The sequence below is a fragment of the Meriones unguiculatus genome, chromosome 7 (assembly GCF_030254825.1).
Source record: "Meriones unguiculatus strain TT.TT164.6M chromosome 7, Bangor_MerUng_6.1, whole genome shotgun sequence".
In the NCBI taxonomy this organism is placed as follows: Eukaryota; Metazoa; Chordata; class Mammalia; order Rodentia; family Muridae; genus Meriones; species Meriones unguiculatus.
Window position 1 is genome coordinate 22,216,209 of NC_083355.1, and position 25,687 is coordinate 22,241,895.

The following is a 25,687-nucleotide window of genomic DNA, read 5'->3' on the forward strand; positions in this document are numbered from 1 at the left end:
TAACTTCCTGGTATGAGGATTAAAAATAAGGTTTGGGGGCTAGAGCGATAGCTCAGATGTCTTCTAACCTCTGTGGGGCCAGGCATGCACACTGTGCCCTGACATACATGCAGGCAACACACTCATGCACAGACTTTAATAAAAACTTATTATGAGAATAAGCTGGATATAATACCGGTAATTCCAGTACTCTGGAGGCAGAGACTCACTGTATAGCTCTGGCTGGCCTAGAATTCTATGTATACTGGGCTGGCCTTGGTGTTAGGACAGCCAGGGCTACACAGAAACCCTGTCTTGAAAGACCAAAGGAAAAAGAAAAACAGAGAGATAGGAGGAAGTCTACTCACAGAGTTGTCCCTGCCTTTGCTTACAATTGCAAATAACACAGGTGTGCGCCACCGCTCTCAGAAAAGGGAAGAACTTTCTTAAAGAAAAACTTAAAATTTTTGTAGTTTAAGTGTTTTATGTTTGTGGGTTCTATACCACACAAAGGCTATGTAGTGAGACTCTCAAAACAAGAAGGGCCTGGTGATGCGCGTCTTTAATTCCAGGACTCAGGAGGAATAGGCAGGCAGACCTCTGTGAGTTAGAAGCCAACCTGATCTATAGATCGAGTTTTAGTACTGCCAGGGCTATACAGAGGAAACCCTGTCTCAAAAAAAAAAAAAAACAACCCAAAGGAAAGAGAGAGATAGGAGGGAAAGTGATGCATCAAGTAAATTCTACATTTAATAGCTTTGCCAGAAATTAAGATACTGGAAGAACCTGGAGAAATGGCTCTGTACTTAGAGCATTTCCCAGGTTCAAATCCCAGTACCCTGGTGGTGATTCACAACTGTCTTTGACTCCAGTTCTAGAATGTCTGGGGTCTGTGGGTACAACATGCATGGGAAAAACCCCATATCGTTAAAAAAAAAAAAAAAAAAATCCTCAAAAATACTAAAGAAAGATGAGCATGAGCTCAGGAGATATAGCTCAGTGTTAGATTCCTGGCCTGGCATGGGCAAGGCTGGGTTCCATTCTAGTGCTCAAAAAGTAAATAAATAAACTAAGAAAAGAAACTTGGCTGAATGATAATAAAGCACTATTAATATATTTACTTGCCCAGGTGGTCGAAATGGCTACGGAGCAAAACTGTGTAACATATTCAGCACCAAATTTACTGTGGAGACGGCCAGCAGAGAATACAAGAAAATGTTCAAACAGGTAATGAAGGAGGCATCTTATGACATGCTTTTAAATTATAGTATACTCATTTATAATGGCATTCATGTTTGCCAAGATTTAATAATTTATAAACAACATAGAATTATTTTCTAGAACCTATACACTTGTTATTTGCTTCTAGTTTGTTTGTGAAATGAATTGGCTTCTTCATCTTTCCTGTTTTTTATTGCCATAGACATGGATGGATAACATGGGGAGAGCTGGTGACATGGAGCTCAAGCCCTTTAATGGAGAAGATTATACGTGTATTACCTTCCAGCCGGACTTATCTAAGTTTAAAATGCAAAGCCTGGACAAGGACATTGTTGCACTGATGGTTAGAAGAGCTTATGATATTGCTGGTTCCACGAAAGATGTCAAAGTCTTTCTTAATGGAAATAAGCTACCAGTGAGTATTTGGGTATTAAGGCTGCAAAGAAATTCTTGGTCATTTTCAAGTGCAATTTTTTTTCTACCTATATTTTTCTTATAACTTCTCATATAAGTTCCTGAATAGAGACTTGACTAGCACAGTTTTAAAACATCATCTCATTTTAAACTTAGTGAAGGAATTTCTGTTTTTAAGACAGGCTGGCACTGTATAAAGCTTTAGCTGGCCTTGTACTCACAGAGATGTTCCTGCTTCTCTCCCCTCTCTCACATACAGATAAGCTGAAGTTTTAAAATAAAATTTCTGCCTGTAATCTCAGCACTTGGGGAGACAGAGGCAGGAGGATCTCTGTGAGTTTGAGGCCAATGAGTTCGAGGCCAATGTGGCCTACAAAGTGTGTCCAGGACAGAAACCCTGTCTCACAAACAAAAGATTAAAACAAAATTTCAACCCTCATATTCTGTTTATTTTAGATGTATTTATTTTATGTGTGTGAATGTTTTACTTGGGCACATGTATGTACATCTCATGTATGCTTGTTGCCCAAGGTCAGAAGGGGTCATCAGATAACTGGAGTTAGAGATGGTTGTAAACTTCTGTAGGGGTGCTGAGACCTAAATGCTGGTCCTTTGCAAGAGTTAACAAGTGGGCTGGAGAGATGGCTCAGAGGTTAAGAGCACTGACTGCCATTCCAGAGGTCCTGACTTCAATTCCCAGCGACCACGTGGTGGCTCACAACCATCTGTAATGAGATCTGGTGTGTACTCTTCTGATGTGAAGGCACACATGAAGATATTGTATACATAATACACAGATAAATAACAAAAAAAAGAATTAACAAGTGCTTTTAATCACAGAACCATCTCTGCAGCCCTCTCAGTCTATTATTGAGCCTATTTTCCATTGTTGTTTGTCTAAATTTCCCGTTTTAACGCTCCTTTCTTTAATCCTACACAGGTAAAAGGGTTCCGCAGTTATGTGGATATGTATTTGAAGGACAAGGTGGATGAAACTGGTAACACGCTGAAGGTAGTACATGAGCAAGTGAACCCAAGGTGGGAAGTGTGCTTAACAATGAGCGAAAAGGGCTTTCAGCAAATTAGCTTCGTCAACAGCATTGCTACTTCTAAGGCAAGTTTTGAGAACTCTCGTTAATTTTTTTACTCGTAAGACGGATTGTCTAAATTATGTCTCCAGTTATAACTTTGAGTTTTAAAGCAGCATTTTTTTTTTTTTTTTTTTTAGGGTGGCAGACATGTTGATTATGTAGCTGATCAAATTGTGAGTAAACTTGTTGATGTTGTAAAAAAGAAGAACAAGGGTGGTGTTGCAGTGAAAGCACATCAGGTATGGCACTTTATCCACCTCCTTTTTCAAAAATTAAGAAAGATGAAAGGGTCTGGGATATAGTTTAGTTCTTGTTCTACATGTACAAGATCCTAGGTGTAGTCTCTGGCACTAAGATGGGGTGGAACATAAAGACATTTTGGTGACTATATCAACTTTTATTACAGGTGAAAAATCACATGTGGATTTTTGTAAATGCTTTAATTGAAAATCCAACCTTTGACTCTCAAACAAAAGAAAACATGACTTTACAAGCCAAGAGTTTTGGATCAACATGTCAATTAAGTGAAAAATTCATCAAAGCTGTGAGTACTTACATGGAAGTTAAAATAGAAATGTCTTATTTTGTTTTTCATTGTCCTCCGCTCTACAGAAACAAAGATTGCCTGCTGAACTATACTTCTTCAGAACTCTTGTCTTAGTTTGGCTTTTATTGCTGTGAAGAGACACCCTGACCATGGCAACTCTTCCTCTAAACAAAAACATGGTCAGGCCTATCACAGCAATACCCCACTCCTGGTACCAACTTGTCTTAGTTGGGGTTTCTATTGCTGTGATAAAAACACCATGACCAAAAAGCAAATTGGGGAGAGAAGGGTTTGTTTGGCTTACACATTCAGATCATAGTCAGTCAGTGGAGAAAGTAGGACAGGAACTCAAGCAGGGAAAACCTGGAGGCAGGTGCTGATACAGAGGCAACGGTGTGGTGTTGCTTACTGGCTTGCTTCCAGTGGCTTTCTCAGCCTGCTTTCTTATAGAACCCTGGACCACCAGCCTGGGGATGGCACCATCTACCAGGGGCTGGCCTCTCCCCTATTGATCACTAATTGAGAAAATGCCTTACAGCTGGATCTCATGGGGACATTTTCTCAGCTGAGGCTCCTTCCTTTCTGATGACTCTACCTTGTGTTAGGTTGACACACAAAACTAGCCAGTACACCTTTTCAGTCTGTATTGTTTTTATGACAGGGTCTAGCTTCATAGCCCATGCTGGCCTCTAATTCAAGATCCTCCTCACAAGTCTTACCTAGGTGCTTTCTCAGCTTGCCTGTATTTCCCAAAATCATGCAAATTAAACTAGTTATTCAATACTCATCCTATTATGAGGAACTCTACTCCCCATCAAACAAAACTATTACCTTTACTAGTGTACAAGTGCCAACCAACCACTAGATTGAATAAAAAGTGAAAGTAGGAGCTTCCTCTATTTCCTCTCCTCTAGTCTAACCAGTAAGGAATATCTGTTAGATAATTCATTAGTCTCACACTATTATCTGTTCTTCAGGTTCCTGTAACTTAATCTTCCTGTTGCTTCCAGTCTATCCCTCCACAAAGCTCAAATGACATTTCTGGTTTACTCTTGAAATCCTTTAGTGTCTTCCATTTAGAAAAAAGATTGTATTTCTTTGCCTGTTGAAAGCCTTTACATTTTTCTCTCTTCCAGCTCATTCCAGTATAATGTTGAACTTACATTATTATTATAATCACGCTTTCTTACTTTCTTTCCCATCCCCACCTTCCGAGACAGGGTTTCTCTGTGTAGCTCTGACTGTCCTGGAACTTGCTCTGTAGACCAGGCTAGCCTATAACTCAGAGATCTGCCTGCCTCTGCCTTCTGGGTGCTGGGATTAAAGTCATGCACCTTTTGTAATTTCTTATTTCTTCCATGTTATACCTTCAGTTACATAAGGGCACACACATTGACTTGTTTGCTTTCTTTTCTATTTTTATGTGAATGTGGTATGCATATGTGTGCATGTTTTATTTGTGTAGGCACCTGTACATAAGGGTGTTCATGGATGTGTAGGCCTGAGGGTGACCTTGGCAATTATCCTGCATCACTTCCACCTAATTCAGTGAGGCAGGGTCTCTCAACCAAACTTTGAGCTGACCAGTATGGCTAGTCTCAGTAACTAGTGCTCTGGAGGTACCCTGTCTCTCCACCCTGGGAATAGAGGTAGACTGCTATACCTCTCTGGTATTTACTTGGGTTCTGTACAGTAAGTGCTTATAGTCACAAGCCATCACCCCAGTCCTAACTTATTTTAACCACTGTATCACAAGTGCTCAGTGCCAGGCACAGCATAAGTTTGATAAAAACAATGAGGGATTTAACTTAGAGGAACCAGTTTCCTCACTGGTAACAGCCCAACATGGATAGACCCAGGGATATTATGTCACATACACCCCACCCAGTATAGAAATGTTACAATTGTTTTGAATTTTGTTTTGTTTTGCTTTGAGTTCTTGAAATTGGATCTTAATAGATAGCCATGGTTTGTTTTAAAACTTACAGAAAGCCACCTGCTTCTGCCTCCCAAGTGCTAGGATCAAAGGCTTATGCCAGCACACCCAGCTCTTTGAGTTATTTATTTTCCTATATTTGACTGAATCGTTCCTAATGTGATTGTTTCTGTTTTAAAGGCAATTGGCTGTGGTATTGTTGAAAGCATACTAAACTGGGTGAAGTTTAAGGCCCAAATCCAGTTAAACAAGAAGTGTTCAGCTGTGAAACATAACAGAATCAAGGGAATCCCCAAACTCGATGACGCCAATGATGCAGGTAAACGGTTCTGTTCTCTTCAACAGCAGCCACCGGGCGTGTTGTTCTCTTAAAAATAAATCAACCAATTTCTTGCCAGGTGTGTGGTATACGCCCTTAATCCCAGCATGGGGAGGCAGAGGCAGGTGGATCTCTTCCTTTAAGGCCAACCTGGTCTATAGAGTTAGTTCCAGGATAGGCAGAGCTACACAGAGAAACCCTGTCTGGAGGGAAGAGGGTTATGTTATAGTACTCCTTCATTTGTAGGGGATGTATTCCTGCACCCTCTGTTAAATGCCAGAAAGGATGATTAATACCAAAGCCTATTTTGCTATGTTTCTTTTATGATAAAGCCCAGTGAGAGTAGCTGATGAAACAAAGTGATGTATGTATGTAAAGTGATATTATGAAAGCAGATTCTGGGAAATGTTGTATCATAAGAGATATGAATAAGTTCAGACGTGGTATTGTATGGTTTTGTCTTCAGCACAGGCAGGCAGATTTCTGCATTCAATGCCAGCCTGGCATATATAGTAAGTTCTGGGCCAGCCATAGCTACATAGCTACTTAGATGAATAATATAAGTATTGTGAAGTTGCATTTATTTACTACCTAATGACTATTTGAATTTGCATTCAAGTACTAAGGTACCAAGACAAATGATCTGATAACTCAGAAAGATACTGAATGACTAAATGACAAATAATATATGAGCACTTTGAACAAATATAATTGATGTACTAGGCAGAATTGCATGACGTTTTGAAACATCAGACAAAACTAATGGTTTATTTCTTCAACTTGAAAAAAGTATTTAATTTTAAAAAACTTTTATGTATACCATAGCACATGTGTGGAAAGTCATGTTCTTGCTTGTGTCTCTTCCCTTGTAGGTCCCGGGTTGTTGGGCTTGGAGGCAAGGGATGTCTGGGTCTCCCTGTTTTAATTTTTTTGAGACAGAATTGTATTCTATAACTCATTTTGAACACAAGATCCTCTTGTCTCATTCTATAAAGTGCTGGGCTTATAGGCATGAGCTCCCATACTTGGGCATGAATTTTTCCGCTTAATATTCTCAGACTATCTGAACAGTGGTGGTGCACACCTTTAATCCCAGCACTCCAGAGGCGAGGCAGGCAGATCTCTGTGAGTTCAAGGCCACCCTAGCTACAAAGTGAGTCCAGGATAGCCAGTGCTATACAGAGAAAAAACCCTGTCTCAAAAGAAACCAAAACCAAAGAAATAGTCTCAGACTATTGTTAATTGAAAATGTGGAAAGTAAAACCATAGGGCAGAGGTGGTTCAGTTTTAAAGAGCCTATACTGCTCTTGTAGAGGATCCAAGTTGGGTTCCCAGTACTAAAGTCACATGGCTCACAACTGCCTATAACTCCAGCTCCAGGGGGAATACAATGCCCCTGTCTTCTGCAGATACCTGCACTCACACATAAGTCCTCACAGACACACAATTAAAAATAATAGAATAAGATGGACTATTGTATTAATTTTCTATGAACTTTAAATGAAAAAAAAAATATGTATCTGAGGGAGTGGGGCTGGAGAGTTGGCTTAGCAGTTAAGAACACTTGTTCTTGCAGAGGTCCCAGGTTTGGGTGCCCAGCACCCACATGGTGCCTCACAACCACTTGTAGCTCCAGTTTTAGGGATCTAACACCCTCTCTGACCTCTGTGGTATACATGCATAAAGGAAGGCAAGAACATTCCTGCATGGACACACTTATATGTATAATTGTTGGGTCCATTTTACTCCTAAGATAATTTTGCTTTATTATACTTGATAGAATGTCAGTAAGTCAGTATATTTGAGATTGAGTTAAATGTACCAAAATGAATTTATATGTTTTTATTTTAGGGAGCCGAAACTCCACTGAATGTACGCTTATCTTGACTGAGGGAGACTCAGCCAAAACTCTGGCAGTTTCGGGTCTTGGTGTGGTTGGAAGAGACAAATATGGAGTATTCCCTCTTAGAGGAAAAATACTCAATGTGCGAGAAGCTTCTCATAAACAGGTAGGCTATAACGCTACTGTTAGGATCTGACTCCAGGGCCGAGAGTGTGACTCAGTGGGACAGCACTCGTCAGGTGTGCGTAAGACCTTTTGTTTAACTCCCAGCACTGCAAAAGGGCTGCAGGAGGGAATGGGATCTAACTCTAGTTTGTAAGGACTCCATGCTTGTATTTTGTACCCTCACTCACTGGCCATCATAAAATATATCTTAGACTGTTATTTGAACAAATTGAGTGTGCTTGGCCTGTGCTAACTCTGGTCTTAATCCCTGGCAACATACATACATGCACACAGAAATAGAGAGAGAATGAGAAATGGGGATTTGGGTACATTGGAGCATTATCTTAACAGACTTGATTTATTAAAGTATAAAGTAATAATTCAAAATACTAAGGCTTGAAAGCATTCAAGCAACATACATGAATATATATCTTTGCTCCTTTCAAATGTGTTTCAGATCATGGAAAATGCTGAGATTAACAATATCATCAAGATTGTGGGTCTTCAGTACAAGAAAAACTACGAAGATGAAGATTCATTGAAAACTCTTCGTTACGGGAAAATAATGATTATGACAGATCAGGTCAGATTTATCAGATTTTTTTACTTGGTATCAAATGTGTAGTCTTAGCTGTCCACCTGCCACAGCCCAGACAGTGGCTGGAGCACCAAGCACACAGCACTGTACCTCACTTAGCAGGTTTTAGTTCCTGCCATAAAAAGACATTACTAAAAGCTTTACTCGTTATCTCTAATGAATATCCAGTCAGATATGCTGACATCAAACTAATCATAAGTACAAGATAAGTAAATTCACTTTTGAATGGGCTTTTTATTTGCATACAATTTTTGGGAAATTGCCAAATCAGTCATAATTTTATTTCTAAATAGTTCTTTGTGTTTTGTCTTTTCAAATATTTGTAGGACCAAGATGGTTCTCATATCAAAGGCTTGCTGATCAATTTTATCCATCACAACTGGCCCTCTCTTCTGCGACATCGTTTTCTAGAGGAATTTATCACTCCCATTGTAAAGGTACATGATCAAGAATGCAAAAAGACTCTAAGGCCTATGCTCAGTACTGGGTTTATGTGTAACTCTGGATACGTCAGGTTATGTGGGGAGTCTACAGTGTGCAAAGCCACAGAGATTGTTCTTTACCATAGGTGTCTAAGAACAAGCAAGAAATGGCATTCTACAGTCTTCCCGAGTTTGAAGAATGGAAGAGTTCTACTCCAAATCATAAAAAATGGAAAGTCAAATATTACAAAGGTTTGTGATGAAACCCACATAGAAATTCTCAGTTTTGTTACGGGTTACAGAAGGCTATATGGATTAGCTTAACTGTTTTGTTTACCTCTATAGGTTTGGGCACCAGCACATCAAAGGAAGCTAAGGAATATTTTGCAGATATGAAAAGACATCGGATTCAGTTTAAATACTCTGGGCCTGAAGATGATGCTGCGATCAGCCTGGTAAGTCTGAGTCCCACTACACATGCACGCTCTGCTTTCAGAAGTCCCTACTGAGACAGGTCAGTTACAGCACTTAAATTGTTACAGAAAAGTGTTCATGAAATAAAATGTTTCTGGTAAGCATGTCCCAGTGATAGAACTAGATATTTTACAAAACATGACTTTGATGTTTCTTTTGTATAGAAAAAAAAATATTTGGGACCAGTAAGTACCAGTGACATCTTTTCCACCTTCTAATTTATAGGCCTTTAGTAAAAAACAGGTCGACGATCGAAAGGAATGGTTAACTAATTTCATGGAAGATAGACGACAACGGAAGTTACTTGGCCTTCCTGAGGTAAGAATTTTAAATATGGGGTTGGGGATTTAGCTCAGGGGTAGAGCGCTTGCTAGCAAGCGCCAGGCCCTGGGTTCAGTCTTCAGTTCTGAGGGAACTTCAGTTCTGAGGGAAGGAAAATAAAACAATTTTAAATATATCCCACAAAATATGCTGTTTAATTGACTTAAGAATTGATGTTACACCAAATTAAAATTACTAAATGGTATTTTCAGTAAAAGTTTGTTGTAATAGCCATAATATACAATAGTAGTCCTCTTGAGATTACGAAGGCACTGAAAAAAATTCTAACCTAGTAATATAGCTTTGTTTTGTTTTCCTTTTTTGGTTTTTTGAGACAGGATTTTTTCTGTGTAGCCCTGGCTGATTGTGCCTCCCCAGTACTGGGATTAGCTGGGATCAAAGGTGTGAGTCACCACTGCCTGGAAATGTAGTCTTAATGTTGTGTGGCAAGTCGTTTCTCAGATGTTTATTCTGATGCTATAAACAGTTATCATGTGATCAGTCATCTACAAGTGTGTGCCATTGTGTGTAGTATGAAGTATTTATAAGTGACAAGCAGCCAAGCTGGGTTAGACAATGAGTCTCCAAAAACAAAACAAAACCAATAAACTAATAAGGGTGAGAGCTACAGCTGAGATTGAGTGCTTACCAGGTGAATAGGCAGCCCTGAGTTTAATTCTCAGCACACACACCGCCAATTTTAATATTTTATGCACTGCAATGTCGTATAAGCAACAACCTCATGCACCTATCATTTTCCTTTTCTGGTTGTTTTTCAAGACAAGGTTTCTTTGTCTCTGACTGTCTTAGAGCTTGCTCTGTAGATCAGGCTGGCCTTGAACTCACAGAGATCTACCTGCCTCTGCCTCCTGAGTGCTGGGCTTAAAGAGGTGTGCCACCACTTTCTGCTCACCTGTTGTTTTTCAAGGACTGAAGAATTATCAGACAAATGATAGTTCTTATTTTTATATTAAGTGTTGTTAAAACCAGTACTTTATTTTTAAGCAGATCATGTAATACTGTTTTTGATCCCTTAGGATTATTTATATGGACAAACCACTACTTACCTGACCTATAATGACTTCATAAACAAGGAACTTATCCTGTTCTCAAATTCTGATAATGAAAGATCTATCCCATCTATGGTAGATGGTAAGCATCAGTGTTTTAGTCTGTTTTATCATAAAATGGTGATTTATGCCCAGAATTGCTAAATTGAAAATGCTAATGATTATCCTTCCATTTTAAAGGTTTGAAACCAGGTCAGAGAAAGGTTTTATTTACCTGTTTCAAACGGAATGACAAGCGAGAAGTAAAAGTTGCCCAGTTAGCTGGGTCAGTGGCAGAAATGTCCTCTTATCACCACGGTGAGGTAAACCCACAATCTTTAACACTTCCAGAATGCCTTAGAGCAGACATAGTTGAAAGGTATTTTCCAAACACATTTGGTGCAAGTGTAAGCTGCTATATCCATAGTAAAGCTTGGTCAAATCTTTTAAAAGTATAAAATATGATTACCCTTTTGACCAATACTTTTATTTCTAGAAAGAACATTCATGTTAAGATACTTGTCTACAAAGTTGTAGTCATAGATTTTTTAAAGTAAGATTTAGTATTACTGTATAATATAAAAATGTAGACACCTAGAAGTCATATTTGTGTGAAGTCTATCTTGGAAAGATCACTATAAACAACCTCAAAACACAAGTTTGTGTGACTTAGTTGTAATAGTGGATACACACATAGACACACATTTGTTTTTATCTTTGAATAAGTTTTTTTTTTTTTTTTTTTAATAAGATTAATGATTTTTCTTTTCCCTCCACAGATGTCACTGATGATGACCATTATCAATTTGGCTCAGAATTTTGTGGGAAGCAATAATTTGAACCTCTTGCAGCCCATTGGTCAGTTTGGTACCAGGCTGCATGGTGGCAAGGACTCAGCTAGTCCTCGATACATCTTTACAATGCTCAGGTGGGTTTGCTTTTAATGATGACATTCCAGTCTTGCTTCACCTTTGCAACAACACTCAGTAGTTATCAACCATTGTCCTGGAAACGTGAACCTCTGCCATGGTTCTTTCCTTGTTCACTTTCTTCATGTGTTCTTCTCTTTCCCACCCTAAACACTGGCCTACCCAAGGGCTCTTTCTTCTGACTCTCTGTTACCTACACTCATTTCTCAAATAATCCACTCCTAAGTTCTGAACTTTTCTGACTACCCTTTTACTACATGATATCTAATAAGTGCCCCAAGCGTAATTCCAGGTTAGAATGATGGTGGGTGTGGGTATGGTGGTACAAGCCTGTGGTCCCAGCAGGAGGAGCTTCATGAGTTTGCTACCAGTTTCATTTTATAGACTCTGACTCAGAAAAGCCACTCCCAACCCCCCCCCCCCAAATGTATATACATGTACATTTTTCAAATCCTGGGCTGAGATTAGCTTAGTCAAAGTACCTGCTATACAAACATGTAGATCTGAGTTTAAACCCAGAATTCAGATTTTAAAAAAAGGTAAGGGCTAGAGAGATGGCACAGCAGTTAAGAACATCTGCTGTTCTTTCAAGATTCCCAGCATCCATGTGGTGGCTCACAAATGTCTGCAACTCCAGTTCCTGGGGATCTGGCACCCTCTGCTGGCCTCCTTTGGCACCAAACCACACATAGGGTACACATGCATACATACATACATACATGCAGGTAAAACACCCGTACGCTTAAATTAATTTATTTTCTTTAAAAAGGGGTGAAGTGGTACACATTTGTAATCCCAAAATTGGAAAAGTAAAAACAGGCAGGTTCCTGGGGGTTTGCTAGGCAGCCACCCTAGCATAATTATACAGCCTCAAATTATGAGAGAAGCTGTCAAAAAAAAAAAATGTGGAGGCTCCTGAGTAATGGCACCCCAAATATGCATACACATACATAGATACCAACACACAAAAGACAGTAAAATAAAAAGGCAATAGTTTATTTTGTTGTTTTTGTTTTGTTTTTTGGGTTTTTTTGTTTGTTTTTTGGTTTTGTTTTTTGAGACCAGTTCTCATTATGTTGCCTTGGCTGTCCTGGAACTTGCTGTGTAGACCAGAGTAGCCTTAAACTCACAGAGATCCTCCTGCCTTAGCCTTCCAAAATCTTTACAAAAAAAATAACATGCTATCTTTCTGATTGTTTGGGCTAAAAAGCTTAAAGTTACCCTTGAATCTCTTTCTAACATTTTATCCTGTTTGTTAGCAAGTCCTATGATTTCTGGATTGGGAAAATAGTGAACATTCATCTCACTGTATCTTTCCAGTTAGCATCTCACCGCCTAGTTTTGTTGTGGTTGTTTTTATCTTGAGACAGGGTTTCTCTGTGTACCTTGGCTGTCCTGGAACTCAGACCAGGCTGGCCTCAAACTCAAGAGATCCACCTGCCTCTGCCTCCCAAGTGCTGAGATTAAAGTCATGCATTACCATCACCTGGCTACCAATTAGTCTTTAACAACAGGTCACGGGTTCAGAGCATTCTACCTACCGAGATTAAGTTTAGCTAACCAGTCCTCATATGGTCGCTGCCCTGGGGTTTCCTGTATCTTTTCTAACTTTTTTATTACCATCTCTGTTGAGATAAACTGTCTTGGGCTAGAGAGATGGCTCGATGAGTGAAGAGCCTGCCATACAAGCATGATTCTGAGTTTGAGCCCTAAAACCTGTATAATGCTGGGTGCAGTAGCACATGTCTGTAATCCTGGTGCCCTGATGGCATATGGACTGAGCTATCTGCCCAACCCCAGCACTCATTAGGTTTGGTTTTGATTAGTTTTTTTGAAACCTATATATCCAAGGTAAGCCTCCCAACTCAAAATCCTCCTCTCACTGCATCTCCAGGTACCAGGATTATAGATAGCACTCATTTATCACTTCAAGCATTCTGTTGCTTAATTTTCCTTTTTAGCATTCTACCCTACAGGATACATGCTCATTATTTGTCCACATGAACTAAATTGTGAGCTTGAGAGGTTTTGTTTTGGTTTTGGAGCAAGGTTTCATTATATTCACCAACTAGCCTGAACTCAAAAGGTGCCTGTTGGGCTGGAGAGATGGCTCAAAGGTTAAGAGCACTGGCTGCTCTTCCAAAGGTCCTGAGTTCAATTCCCAGCAGCCACATGGTGGGTCACAACCATCCATAGTGAGATCTGGTGCCCTCTTCTGACATGAAGGCCGAACATTGTGTGCATAATAAATAAATCTTTAAAAAAAAAAAAGGTGCCTGTCTCCGTCTCTGCCCACCAAGTGCAGGCATGTGCTAGCATGCACAACTGAATGTAAGAAGTGTCAAGGACATTTTGCTAAACAATGTTCTTCGCTTTCTTTAGCCCTTTGACTCGGTTGTTATTTCCACCAAAAGATGATCACACGTTAAAGTTTTTATATGATGACAACCAGCGTGTTGAACCTGAATGGTACATTCCTATTATACCCATGGTACTAATAAATGGTGCTGAGGGAATTGGTACCGGGTGGTCCTGCAAAATCCCCAACTTTGATGTCCGTGAAGTCGTAAATAATATCAGACGAATGTTGGATGAAGAAGAGCCCCTGCCCATGGTAAGTAATCCAAGTAAGGAACTTTGTTAGTGTTACTTTTTATACTGTTTAATCTGGGTTTCTTAAACCTCCTCCCTTCTCCACCCCAATTCCTTCCAACTCCCCAACACCAGGTGGGAGAGAAAGATTAGTGGTGACAGGGGGTGGAGTTTTTCTTAGCTACATTCTGCTGGTTAGGGTCCTCTGGTTCCTTGTAGCAAGTCCAATCCTTTCAGGATAGCTTCAACTTCTTCCTTGCTCGTCCTGGTCCCTTGCCTCACACAGGGACTTTGGGAACTTTACACCAAAGGTTTAAGGATCAGAACTAGGCTATAACTGTTACCATGTGGCAATGGCACTTTTACCAATTTTACTTTCCAAGCATTTCAATCTCTACTCTCAAATTCTCTAACTGCATTGCCAACTCCACAATTCTTTCTAAAACAAATTAACCTGAATTTTTTTATTACTATGTATACATTGTTTTGCCTGCATGTGTGCCTGCAGGCCAGAAAAGGACACCAGATCTCATTATAGATGGTTATGAGCCACTATATGGTTGCTGGGAATTGAACTCAGGACCTCTGGAAAAGCAAATTGCTCCTAAACTCTAAGCCATCTCTCCAGCCCGAACCTTCTGATTTTTTTTATTTCATCCATTTTTTTGTTTTTCAAACCCCCATATAGCCACTTGCAACTTTTCCAATTGTTCAACCATTCTCCCAACCTTCTTTAAAACAATGCAGGAAGATGACAAAGCAAAACCAAAGAACCCCCTCTGGGAGTGAAGTGGTAGAGAAACCAGTGGTAGCAGCTTGCAGTAAACCTTTTCCTCATCCTGAAAACAGTGTATTCATTTCTCTGTACCCTGCTGTTTCATACAGCATTGGAAACCAGATTCCATTATTCTAAGCCCCACATCTGAGCACCATTTGCTGCACCCTTTTAAAAACTATTTAAGTTTTCTAATCATCTTCCTTCTCCACCCTCATCCCTTCCAACACTCCAGTAACAGGTAGGAGAGAAACAAGACTAGTGGGGCGAGTTCTCTTAGCTATTTCCTGTTGGTTAGAGTCCTCAGGTTCTTTGCAGCAAGTCCAATTTTCGTTCCAGGATATCTCCAACTTCTCATCCAGCTATATCAAGAGCAAGCAGCCTTCTCAGAACCCCCTTTCTGTCTCTGGGCTCTGGCATTTATTCCCTCTCCAGAGTCCTCAGATTTAAACTATCTACAGCTGCCAAAGGTTCCCCTCTCAGTAGTTTACTGCTGTGGACAATCTGAATCAGCCTCATGTCCCACACCTGGGAATAAAGCAAAAACATGTTTAAATATCATAAACCAAAATGTCCACAACAGGACTTTGTTTTTCCTCAGGCGTAGTTGAGTAGATTGAACAGTAAAGAATGTACAAATATGAGATTTATTTCATAGTTTAGATTTGTTTGTTGAACATACTTGTGATTTAACATTTAGAAAACTTTCATTGTTACCTTAGCTCCCAAGTTACAAGAATTTCAAAGGTACTATTGAAGAACTGGCTTCAAATCAGTATGTGATTAGTGGAGAAGTAGCTATTCTGAATTCCACAACTATTGAAATCTCAGAGCTGCCCATCAGAACATGGACCCAGGTAAGTAACTTGATTTCTTGGTTTTTCTAGAGAATTATTGTTGCTGTTGACTAGTCAAGAGACTCCTTACCAAAGGGTTTTTGTGTTTTGTTTTTTTCAGACATACAAAGAACAGGTTCTAGAACCCATGTTGAATGGCACTGAGAAGACACCGCCTCTCATAACAGACTATAGGGAGTACCACACAGACACCACTGTGAAGTTTATCGTAAAGATGACTGAGGAAAAGCTGGCTGAGGCAGAGAGAGTGGGACTGCACAAAGTCTTCAAACTCCAGACTAGTCTCACTTGCAACTCCATGGTATGTCTTGTTTTGTAAGAGATAATATTTCAAAACTCTTTCTTATTGCACATGTTGTTCCCCTCTAGTAATCCTAGCACTCAGGAGACACAGGGATCACCATGATGCCTGTAGTCAGACCTTGTCCCAAGAAGGAAGGCTGCTGAAATGGCTCAGCAGTTAAGAACACTTAGCACTTGTGCATTGGATCTGGGTTTAGTTCCCAGCATCCACATGGCAGCTGTCTGACTCAGTTCTAAGTCATTCAAGGTCCTCTTCTGGCTGCCATGGGATAGCACTGCAAGCACACATGTTATACATACATACATGCAGGCAAACATCCATGAATGTAAAATCTTTGTTTGTTTGTTTGTTTGTTTGTTTGTTTGTTTTAATTAACATCAGTTATTTTAAAGGCTGTATCAGGCAACTTTTAAAAAGGTTACTGAATTACTGATTCATAGCTTGAATCTTGCTTTCCTCTTCCAGGTGCTTTTTGACCATGTAGGTTGCTTAAAGAAATATGATACTGTGTTGGACATTCTAAGAGACTTCTTTGAGCTCAGGCTTAAATATTATGGATTAAGAAAAGAATGGCTTCTAGGAATGCTTGGTGCAGAGTCTGCTAAACTGAATAATCAAGCTCGTTTTATATTAGAGAAAATAGATGGCAAAATAATCATTGGTATGTAAATGTCTACTAAATACTTAAGTTTCAGATAGATTGTTTATTGTTGTTATTTGTGGGGCTTTCATGGTACTGGGGCTCAAATCCATGGCCTTGTAGTTGCTAAGCATGTGCTTGGCATTAGCCTCATCCTGTCGATTGAGTGTCTAAAGAAATCAAGACTGAGCCGGGCAGTGCTTCACGCCTTTAATTCCAGTCTTGGGAGGCAGAGGCAGGAGGATCTCTGTGAGCCAGCCGAGTCTACAAAGTGAGTCCAGGACAGCTGCACAGAGAAACCCTGTTGGGGGTTAGAGGGAGCACTAACATATCAACCACCTTAATTTCACAAATGTTTCAGGAAAGGCTAGAATGAGTGCTACTGGACATGACTTGAATGGAAAAGGGGGGGTGTGTTTGGCTAACTAGAATTAGGAGGTACTAGGGTGACTCCCTTTTTGCAGAATAAAAAGGGAAGATCTAAATACGTACTCCAGGGAGCTAGAGAGGCAGCTTCGTGGTTACAGCGCTTATAAAGAACCCAAGTTCAGTTGCCAGCACTACATGGTGGTCCACTGCCATCCAGAACTCCAGTTCCTGGCTCGGATGGCCCCATCGTGCTCATAATGTACATAGGCAAAACACTCACATGTCAGACCTCATCCAGGTGGTGGCTTTAATCTCAGCACTCAGAAGTCAGAGGCAAGTGGGACTCTGAATCTGAGGCCAGCCTGGTCTACAGAGTGAGCTCCAGCCAGGGCTACACACCTGTGTCAAAAAACAAAAAATATGTTACCCAAGTCAAATTAGTGAAGAAGAATGGTACTCCAAAACTATTTCTAGTGACTTTCACTGTCTCTCAAAGCATAATTGACTACCGCAGACACTGAAAGAGAGGTCCTAGAGAAACGTAACAAATATGTCATGTGGAACTGTGATCCATCAAGCTTTGAGCAAACTACTAAAACCTAGCCCAAAGAAGTGTTGAAATAAAAACCAGAAAACATAATTGGTTCAGAATTGGAGGCTTTGATTCCTTTTTTATTTTCAAAATTATATCTAGTTTAGCTTTGTCTATGGTCTCAGTGTCCCCTGGTAATTTACTTTTGCCCTGGTTTACAGAAATTTGTGATCTGGACAGAAATATAGGCAAAACATAGACAGTTGAATTTCCAATTTTTTTTGGGGGGGGGTTCTTTTTCTTTTTTTTTTTTTAAGATTTATTTATTATACAGTGTTCTGCCTGCATATACACCTGCAGGCCAGAAGAGGGCACCAGATTCACATTATAAATGGCTATGAGCCACCTTGTGGATGCTGGGAATTGAACTCAGGACCTCCGGAAGAGCAGCCAGTGCTCTTAACCTCTGCGCCATCTTTCCAGCCCTGTTTGTTTATTTTTTTGGGACAGGGTTTCTCTGTGTAGCCCTGGCTGTCCTGGAACTCACTCTGTAGATCAGACTGATGTCAAACTCACTAAGAACCACCTGCCTCTGCCTCCCAAGTGCTGGGCAGGATTAAAGGTATGCAGTACCACTGCCTGGCTCAAATTTTCCAGTTTTAACCTTTTGACTTAATGTAGAAATACCTTATCATTTTTTCTGAAATCTTGCTTAAAGCTTCTCTCTCTCTCTCTCTCTCTCTCTCTCTCTCTCTCTCTCTTTTAATAGAAAATAAACCTAAAAAAGAATTGATTAAAGTTCTGATTCAGAGAGGATATGATTCCGACCCTGTAAAAGCCTGGAAAGAAGCACAACAAAAGGTAATTTCTTTGTTAGCCAATTGCTAAGCTCCAAGTATGTTCATTCTATTTATTTATCTATTGTGATTACACTGCAGACAGAACCCATACATGTAAAATGAAAATGGAGAAAAATAATTTTAAAATGTAAAATTTATTTTCAAGCATGTGTAGAGGTCACAAGTACAAAATCAAGGAACCTGTACGTTTGTATTTCATATTCTGCATTTTAACTCATCATGTAGGTTCCAGATGAAGAAGAAAATGAAGAAAGTGACAATGAAAACAGTGACTCCGTAGCAGAATCTGGGCCAACCTTCAACTACCTTCTTGATATGCCCCTTTGGTATCTAACTAAGGAAAAGAAAGATGAACTGTGCAAACAAAGAAATGAAAAGGTAAGTTAAAGACAGGATGAGATGGTTGATGTTTAATATTGTTCTTACAGAAAAAAATTGTGTTCTGTTTAAAAATACTACTTGTACATATTTACTAACTCAGTTTTTTGTAATCTTATGAAGGAACAAGAGCTCAACACATTAAAGAAAAAGAGTCCATCAGACTTATGGAGGGAAGATCTGGCTGTTTTTATTGAAGAACTGGAGGTATGTATTTTATAAAGACTATATCAATACAGTCTAGTAACATGCCTTTTTTGGGGGGGAAGAGAGGTTGAAACAGGGTTTCTCTGTGTAGCCTTGGCTATCCTGGACTTGCTTTGAAAACCAGGCTAGTCTTGAACTCACAGATCCACCTGCCTCTGCTTCCCAGGCGCTGGGATTAAAGGCGTGTGCAGGTGCCTAGAAGCCAAAGGAACCAGTCTCCAGGGAGCTTTAGTTGCAGGCAGTTATAAGTCACCCAGTGTGGCTGTTCAGAGCTGAACTCATCCTCGGCGAAAACAATAAAGGCTCCTAACCACGGAGCCATCCGACCAGCACACACCATATACTATTTATCAAAAAAACTTTACATTTGGTAAAAAAAGAAATATAGGAAGAGAAAGAATATATTCCAAACCAATGAAAGAGCTGGATGTGATAGCCACTTAGACAGTAAACCTGTAATCTCAGACTAAGGAAAGAGTATCACAAGTTTGAGGTCAGCCTGGCCTAGCTAGTGAGTTCAAGGCTAGCCTGAAGTTTATATGTAGACCCATCAAGAAACAGGGACTGGGCATGTAATACAAGTGCAAATTTTGCTCTCTATGCTTAGCACTTCAAGTAATAAAATAAAAGAACACTGGCTGGGTGGTGATGGTAGTGCCTTTAACCCCAGCACTCCGGAAGCAGAGGAGGCGGATCCCTGAATTCAGGGCTACACTAGGCAGGGTGTGATGCACAGAAGGACTTGGAGACCGTCCTGCACAACAAGGAAACAAAGGCAGAGAGGGCAGCCAAGGGTGCTCAGCAGCCAGTAAAAGCCCCAGAGCCCAGGCAATGTGGGAGGAGGAAGCAACTCCACAAAGTGGTCCTCTGGGTTCTACATACTTATGTGGGTGTACATGAACACACACAAACATATGGTAGTGATATTCTTAGAGAGAAGGAAAGATATTATTAAATAATAGTGTAACAAATGATGGCAAGAAATACTAAAGTTAATATTGTTACAGAAAAAGGGGCTGGAGTTAACTCGCCGTTAGGGGTGACCACTCAGATAGTGTCAGAATGTCTTTTGCTACTTAAATACCCTGAACAGTACTTGGTTTCTGGGTATTACAAATACATGTTTGTGTACATAGTTTATTCTTGTGCACAACAGAAACTAGACAGAGGCACCAATTCTTCTGTTTCTGTCTTCTCAGAGGAAGCCCGTGGAGTATCTTCACTAAGGCTGATCACAAATTTATCTTAAATTGCAAAACCGTAAAGTTTTTCTAACTGATGCCTTTTAGGTGTTATGTTTTCTTCACCTACAAATATGTTCTCATAATTCCCTTTTACAGGCTGTTGAAGCCAAGGAAAAACAAGATGAACAAGTGGGACTTCCTGGAAAGGGGGGGAAAGCAAAGGGAAAGAAAGCACAAATGTCTGAAGTCTTGCCTTCTCCTCGGGGAAAGAGAGTTATTCCCCAAGTGACTATGGAGATGAAAGCAGAGGCAGAGAAGAAAATTAAGAAGAAAATTAAGGTAATACTTTAGGCAAATTTCTCTTTAAAAATTGGACAAAATAGGACTAGTGAGATGGCTCAGGTAAGGTTTGCCCCCTGGGACTCACATGGTGGAAGATAAGAACTGACCTTAGAAAATAAATAAACTTTAATTGGTTCTCTTTTAATATTTTATATCTATGGATGTTTTGCCTGCATGTGTGTCTGTGCCACATGCGTTCAGTGTCCACAGAAACCAAAAGAGGACATTGGGTCCCCTGGAACTGGAGTTACAAACAGTTGTGAACCTGCACGTGGGTGCTGAGAACTTAACCCTGGTCCTCTGGAAGAGTAGCAAGTGCCCTTAACCACCAAGCCATCTCTCCAGCCCTTTATTTTAGATTTCTTTTGTTTTGTTGTTGTTGTTGTTGTTTTCTTTTGTTTTGTTTTTTCCAGACAGAGTTTAACTATAGAGCTTTAGCTGTCCTGGCTTACTGTGTAAACCAGGCTGGCCTGGAACTCAGTGATCTGCCTCCCAAGTGCTGGGAAGGCATGCCTGATTTATTTTAGATCTTTTAATCAAAACCCAAAGAAAAATACATTCTTTCACTGTGAGTCTGTGTCTATCTATATATGTGAATATTTGACTTTATTATTCCAAATAATAAGACAAAAGTTGAATTTTTGTCTTGCTGGGTTTTGTTGTTTCTTAAATCTTGCTGTATTTCAGAGTGAAAACGCTGAGGCCGTACCTACTGAGGACGGTGTGGAAGGAGGAAGCCTGAGGCAAAGATTAGAGAAGAAGCAGAAGAGAGAGCCAGGTATTGCAGTGTTGGGCAGGATGGTGTAAACTCAAGATTAAATTGTTTGTTAATATATTATACATAGGAGCCAGGTATGGTGGTGCACACTTGTAGACCCAGCACTCTGGAAGGCGGAGGCAGATGGATCTGTGGAGGGTGCCTGGCTGGTCTACAAAGCACGTCCAGGACAGCCAAGGCTACACAGAGAAACTCTGTCTCGAAACACACACGCACTCAAAAAAAAAAAAAAATATATATATATATAATTTTAATGTTTTTGTTGTGTTGAGGGTGGTACATGAATTATATCTGAAGCTTCTGTTATCCTTGATGTTTGATTTATTTTAAAAGAAATTTGTATTATAGTCATTAATTTAGTGACTTGTTTTTCTTAATTGGAGTCTAAAATAGCTCCCCACCCCCTTTTGAGTAAGTCCTTCTTGTTTGTCTTGTTTTTCCTTGGCTTCAACAGCCTACGAAAGGCATATGTGAGCAAATTCATAGCTCTTACTAAAAGCGTTATATCTAAGACTGCCCCACACAATCAGTGTAAGCAAACATGGGTGTCATGAAGAACAAGAATTAACTCCTACTGATCCTGTAGATCTCAGCTCAGACATCTATTTCTCAGTAAACTTTGATGTTTAGACATTTGTATCACATTACTTACTATAAATACATAATTTCTTTGTGGGATTAGATGACCAGACTCTAGTCTATAGGAACAGGAAATGCATCTTGTACCCTCAAGCACCGTTACAGTATATAGATAATTATGAAGACCCTGGAGTATATCATTTATTTCTGGGCCAGTGAAATGGTTTAACATGTACAGGAACTCGCCACCAAGACTAACAACCTGACCATATGGCAAAAGAAGAGAACCTAAGTTGTTGATAAGTTGTTGGCTGATCTCCACTCAAGTGCCTGCACTCGTGCACACATGTGCACAGGCACAAACACACATCAATGTAATATTATTAAACCTTCTTATCTGTCTTCTAGGCACGATAGCAAAGAAGCAAACTACATTGCCATTTAAGCCTATCAAAAAAGGGAAAAAGAGGAACCCCTGGTCTGATTCCGAATCCGATATGAGCAGTAACGAAAGTACTTTTGATGTCCCTCCACGAGAAAAAGATCCACGAAGAGCTTCAAGTAAGGAGAACTACAGAACATTCTAGCTGTGTTAGAAGATTTGAATGAATGCTGGGTGGTGGCGCACACCTTTCATCCCAGCACTCGGGAAGCAGAGGCAGGTGGATCTCTGTAAGTTCAAGGCCAGCCTGGTCTACAAAGTGTGTTGCAGGACAGCCAGCTCTAAACAGATAAACCCTGTCTCAAAAAAAAAAAAAAAAAATACTGTGGCAGCTCTTCCAGAGGACCTGGGTTCAACTCCCAGCACCCACATGGAAGCCCACTACTGAACATAACTTCCCCTTCAAGGAGATTTAATTGTCTCTTTTGACCTCTACTGGAATCAGGCGTGCACATAAGTACACAGACATACATGCAGAGGAAACACTCATGATAAAATGAGTGCTATGGTTAACACGCACACACAATGTTGAGTCAGCCTATGTTTGAATGACTTACCCTGTTTCTTTCCATGTGTATGTGTTCAACAGCAAAAGCCAAATTCACAGTGGATTTAGATTCAGATGATGATTTCTCAGATTTGGATGAAAAGGATGAAGAGGAAGATAAAGATTTTTTTCCATCAGATGCTAGTCCACCTAAGACCAAAATTCCCCCAAAGTAAGTATTTTATCTGACAGGTTTAATCATGGCTATTTTAATAGCCATTGGTATATTTATTGATCTTTGTTGTTTTACACATGGCTGTCAGGATGCCTTCTGAGTAATTTTGTTTTGTTTTTTTAGAAATACTAAAAAAGTGCTGAAGCCACAGAAAAGTACTGTGTCTGGTATGTATTTAAGTAAAATGATTGCGTGCTTGGAGATGGCTCAGTCAGTAAAGTGGGTGCTAAGCAAGTGTGAGAACTTGAGTTCAGTCCAGTAATCTTAGTGTGCGGGACTTAGAGGCAGGGAAATTGAAAGTTCAAGGCCAACGTGTGCCATATAGCAAAAGCTTTGTCCCCCAAAACTAAAATTTTAAAATTTAACTAAGTTCTAAGAGTATTTAAAATATTCCAAGAAAGTTAGTTAAAATGGGAATAAGTATGGGGCATAGCAGGTGGGATGTTTTAACTTGCTGTTATAACCATCTCCCTTCTTCTGGAAATAGTTGACCTCGACAGTGATGCTAAAGACAGCGCACCAGCATCTCCAAGAGCTCCTGCTGCTGACTTCCCAGCTGAAGCGGAGCCCCTGAAGCCGTCCTCCACACAGACTGTGGCAGCGAAGAAGACAACAACCAAAACTAAGCCTGGATCTGGTAGGAGCTTAATTACTACGATTTACTGACTTTCCCAAGTCAGTCTTCATTTTTTATTCTAAGAAGTAGTGGCGGCTGAAGAGATAGTGGTTAAGAGCACTGTCTGCTCTTCAGGGTACTCAGATTCAATTCCCAGCACCCACCTGGCAGCTCACAACTGTCTAACTCCAGTTCCAGAGGATCCAACGTCGTCACACAGACATCATGTAGGCAAAACACCAATGCACATGAAGCAAAAATTGCTAAAATAAAATAAAAAGTAGGTTAAAATTAGCACAGTACTCAGATTCCAGACATTATCTAGCTCATTTCTATGAATAAGGAAAGAGTTTATAAGCAGTTGGAGTAATCCATGTAAGATAACTTAGAAATCAAGGCTTGGGACATGGCTCAGTTGGTAGATTGCTGGCCTAGAGTACATGAAGCCTTGGAATCAATCACCAGCACAGCATAAACCAGTTGTAGAGGCATATGACTGCAATCCCAGTGCTGGTGCAGGGGACACAAAATCCGCAGGGCTCTCTTTCCGGCCATTCCGGCTCAGTTGGTGACCTCCAAGCCATTGAGAGACCTTGTCTCAAAAAAGTCCTGTCTAAGGGAATCATAGAGAGAAAACTGACCAAAGTGTGATCATGATGCCCATTGTTGACTTACAGGCCAGTCTTCCAACTCCACTGCTGCTACCAAAAAGAGAGCTGTACCAAAGGCAACCAAATCAGACTCAGCCTTGAGCGCTCATGCCCCTGAAAAGCCTGCACCTGCCAAAGCCAAGAACAGCCGAAAAAGGAAGCAATCTTCAGATGATTCCGACTCTGATTTTGAGAAAGTAGTTTCTAAAGCTGCCGCAAGCAAGGTATTTGTCACGACTCGATCCTTTTGCTCTAGACACTTCAAAACATCCAACTTGGGTTTTGCCCTTAGTTTTGCATATTTTTAAGGGAGTAAATTTAAACTTCAGAATTCATTACCCTGTACCATATGTAATTTAGAAAAGTTAAATCTGTCAGTTAGTGGGACAGTTGCTTTGGACCTTTTTCTCACTGCTTAGTAGACGGTGAGGAAGAACTCTAGAGCAGTATGGAACTACCCTGTGGCATTAACAGTTTGCAAACTACTTGGATTGTTTTCTTATTAGAAACCAAAGGCAGAAAACCAGGATTTCCACGTGGACTTGGATGATGCTGTGGCTCCCCGAGCAAAATCTGGACGAGCAAGGAAGCCTATTAAGTACCTGGAGGAGTCAGATGAGGACGATCTTTTCTAAGGAGTCAGGGGTTGTTTTAGGAATGGTTTTACTGAGCCAGGTTAGTTTTAAAGTTCCTTGAAGTTTTTCCTTTACCCACCCTAAATTTAGTTAGGGGAGGACTTTTAAATAAGACTATCCAAGACTCGCCTGGCCTGCAGGTTTGTACTCAACATACTGTCTCAATAGTGACCATCTCATGAACGTTGTTTTCTTTTATCTATGTTTTTTATGTCTGTTTTCTCTTGTCTCTAAAATCTGGCTTGAAATTCTTTTGGATTCCACGTAATTATATATCTGGTCACTTTGGCATAAAAAAAATTATCATTTATTAAGCTAACATGGCAATGTTTTCAGAAGCACTTCTGCCTCCTTATTTCCACTAAATATGAGGTAGTTCAGAATTCAGTCACATAGAGCTGTGATAGTTCTAGTGCATACATGGCGCTTGACCTGTGACGTGATACATTTTTTGTTTAAGCTGATGCATTTTTGTGTGAGCCGCAAGAAGGTGTTGCTCATACCTTTCTGAACATCATCAGAGGCTGGAGAAAGTCACCTTGACTGTCTCTGACCTCAGCACCAGCAGCAGGGTGAAGAAAGTTAGGCCAGTTGTGTGACATCATGAGGAGGCAAGACTGCTCAGATCTAAATCTCCGTGCTCGGCTGTGAAATGTGATCCATTGCAAGTCTCCGTGCTTCTAACCTGTGAACGACCCCCTTCTGTGCTGTTGTATATGTTACTTAAGGGCTGTTATCAATGTCTTTTGTAAATACTTAATATGTCTTTCTAGTCAACTTAATTCTAACAATTTTGTACTTTAATAAATGTTTTAAACATTGTAAACCAGCATTCTTCTTTATTTTAACCCATATTACATCCTCTCCCATAGTCCAAAATATAGCCCTCTTCACTTTTCTTTATTTCCAGAGCTAAG

General features: G+C 40.1%; 1 protein-coding gene across 1 annotated transcript in view; it reads left to right on the forward strand.

Annotated features, from left to right (window-relative positions):
* Top2a (DNA topoisomerase II alpha) overlaps positions 1-25,596 on the forward strand; it is a 29,300-nt gene extending 3,704 nt beyond the window's left edge. The window contains exons 6-35 of the mRNA XM_060386774.1: positions 1,109-1,206; positions 1,403-1,615; positions 2,555-2,728; positions 2,843-2,944; positions 3,112-3,249; positions 5,369-5,507; positions 7,359-7,516; positions 7,973-8,098; positions 8,440-8,550; positions 8,682-8,787; positions 8,881-8,990; positions 9,235-9,327; positions 10,368-10,482; positions 10,581-10,702; positions 11,159-11,307; positions 13,691-13,922; positions 15,398-15,532; positions 15,633-15,833; positions 16,302-16,497; positions 18,147-18,238; positions 18,463-18,615; positions 18,739-18,822; positions 20,163-20,345; positions 21,036-21,126; positions 22,114-22,266; positions 22,737-22,866; positions 22,993-23,036; positions 23,357-23,506; positions 24,163-24,359; positions 24,642-25,596. Of these exons, the coding sequence (XP_060242757.1) occupies positions 1,109-1,206; positions 1,403-1,615; positions 2,555-2,728; positions 2,843-2,944; positions 3,112-3,249; positions 5,369-5,507; positions 7,359-7,516; positions 7,973-8,098; positions 8,440-8,550; positions 8,682-8,787; positions 8,881-8,990; positions 9,235-9,327; positions 10,368-10,482; positions 10,581-10,702; positions 11,159-11,307; positions 13,691-13,922; positions 15,398-15,532; positions 15,633-15,833; positions 16,302-16,497; positions 18,147-18,238; positions 18,463-18,615; positions 18,739-18,822; positions 20,163-20,345; positions 21,036-21,126; positions 22,114-22,266; positions 22,737-22,866; positions 22,993-23,036; positions 23,357-23,506; positions 24,163-24,359; positions 24,642-24,770 (4,124 nt within the window). The 3' untranslated portion in view covers positions 24,771-25,596. The remainder of the gene's footprint in view (positions 1-1,108; positions 1,207-1,402; positions 1,616-2,554; positions 2,729-2,842; positions 2,945-3,111; positions 3,250-5,368; positions 5,508-7,358; positions 7,517-7,972; positions 8,099-8,439; positions 8,551-8,681; positions 8,788-8,880; positions 8,991-9,234; positions 9,328-10,367; positions 10,483-10,580; positions 10,703-11,158; positions 11,308-13,690; positions 13,923-15,397; positions 15,533-15,632; positions 15,834-16,301; positions 16,498-18,146; positions 18,239-18,462; positions 18,616-18,738; positions 18,823-20,162; positions 20,346-21,035; positions 21,127-22,113; positions 22,267-22,736; positions 22,867-22,992; positions 23,037-23,356; positions 23,507-24,162; positions 24,360-24,641) is intronic.
* The last annotated feature ends 91 nt before the right edge of the window (positions 25,597-25,687 follow it).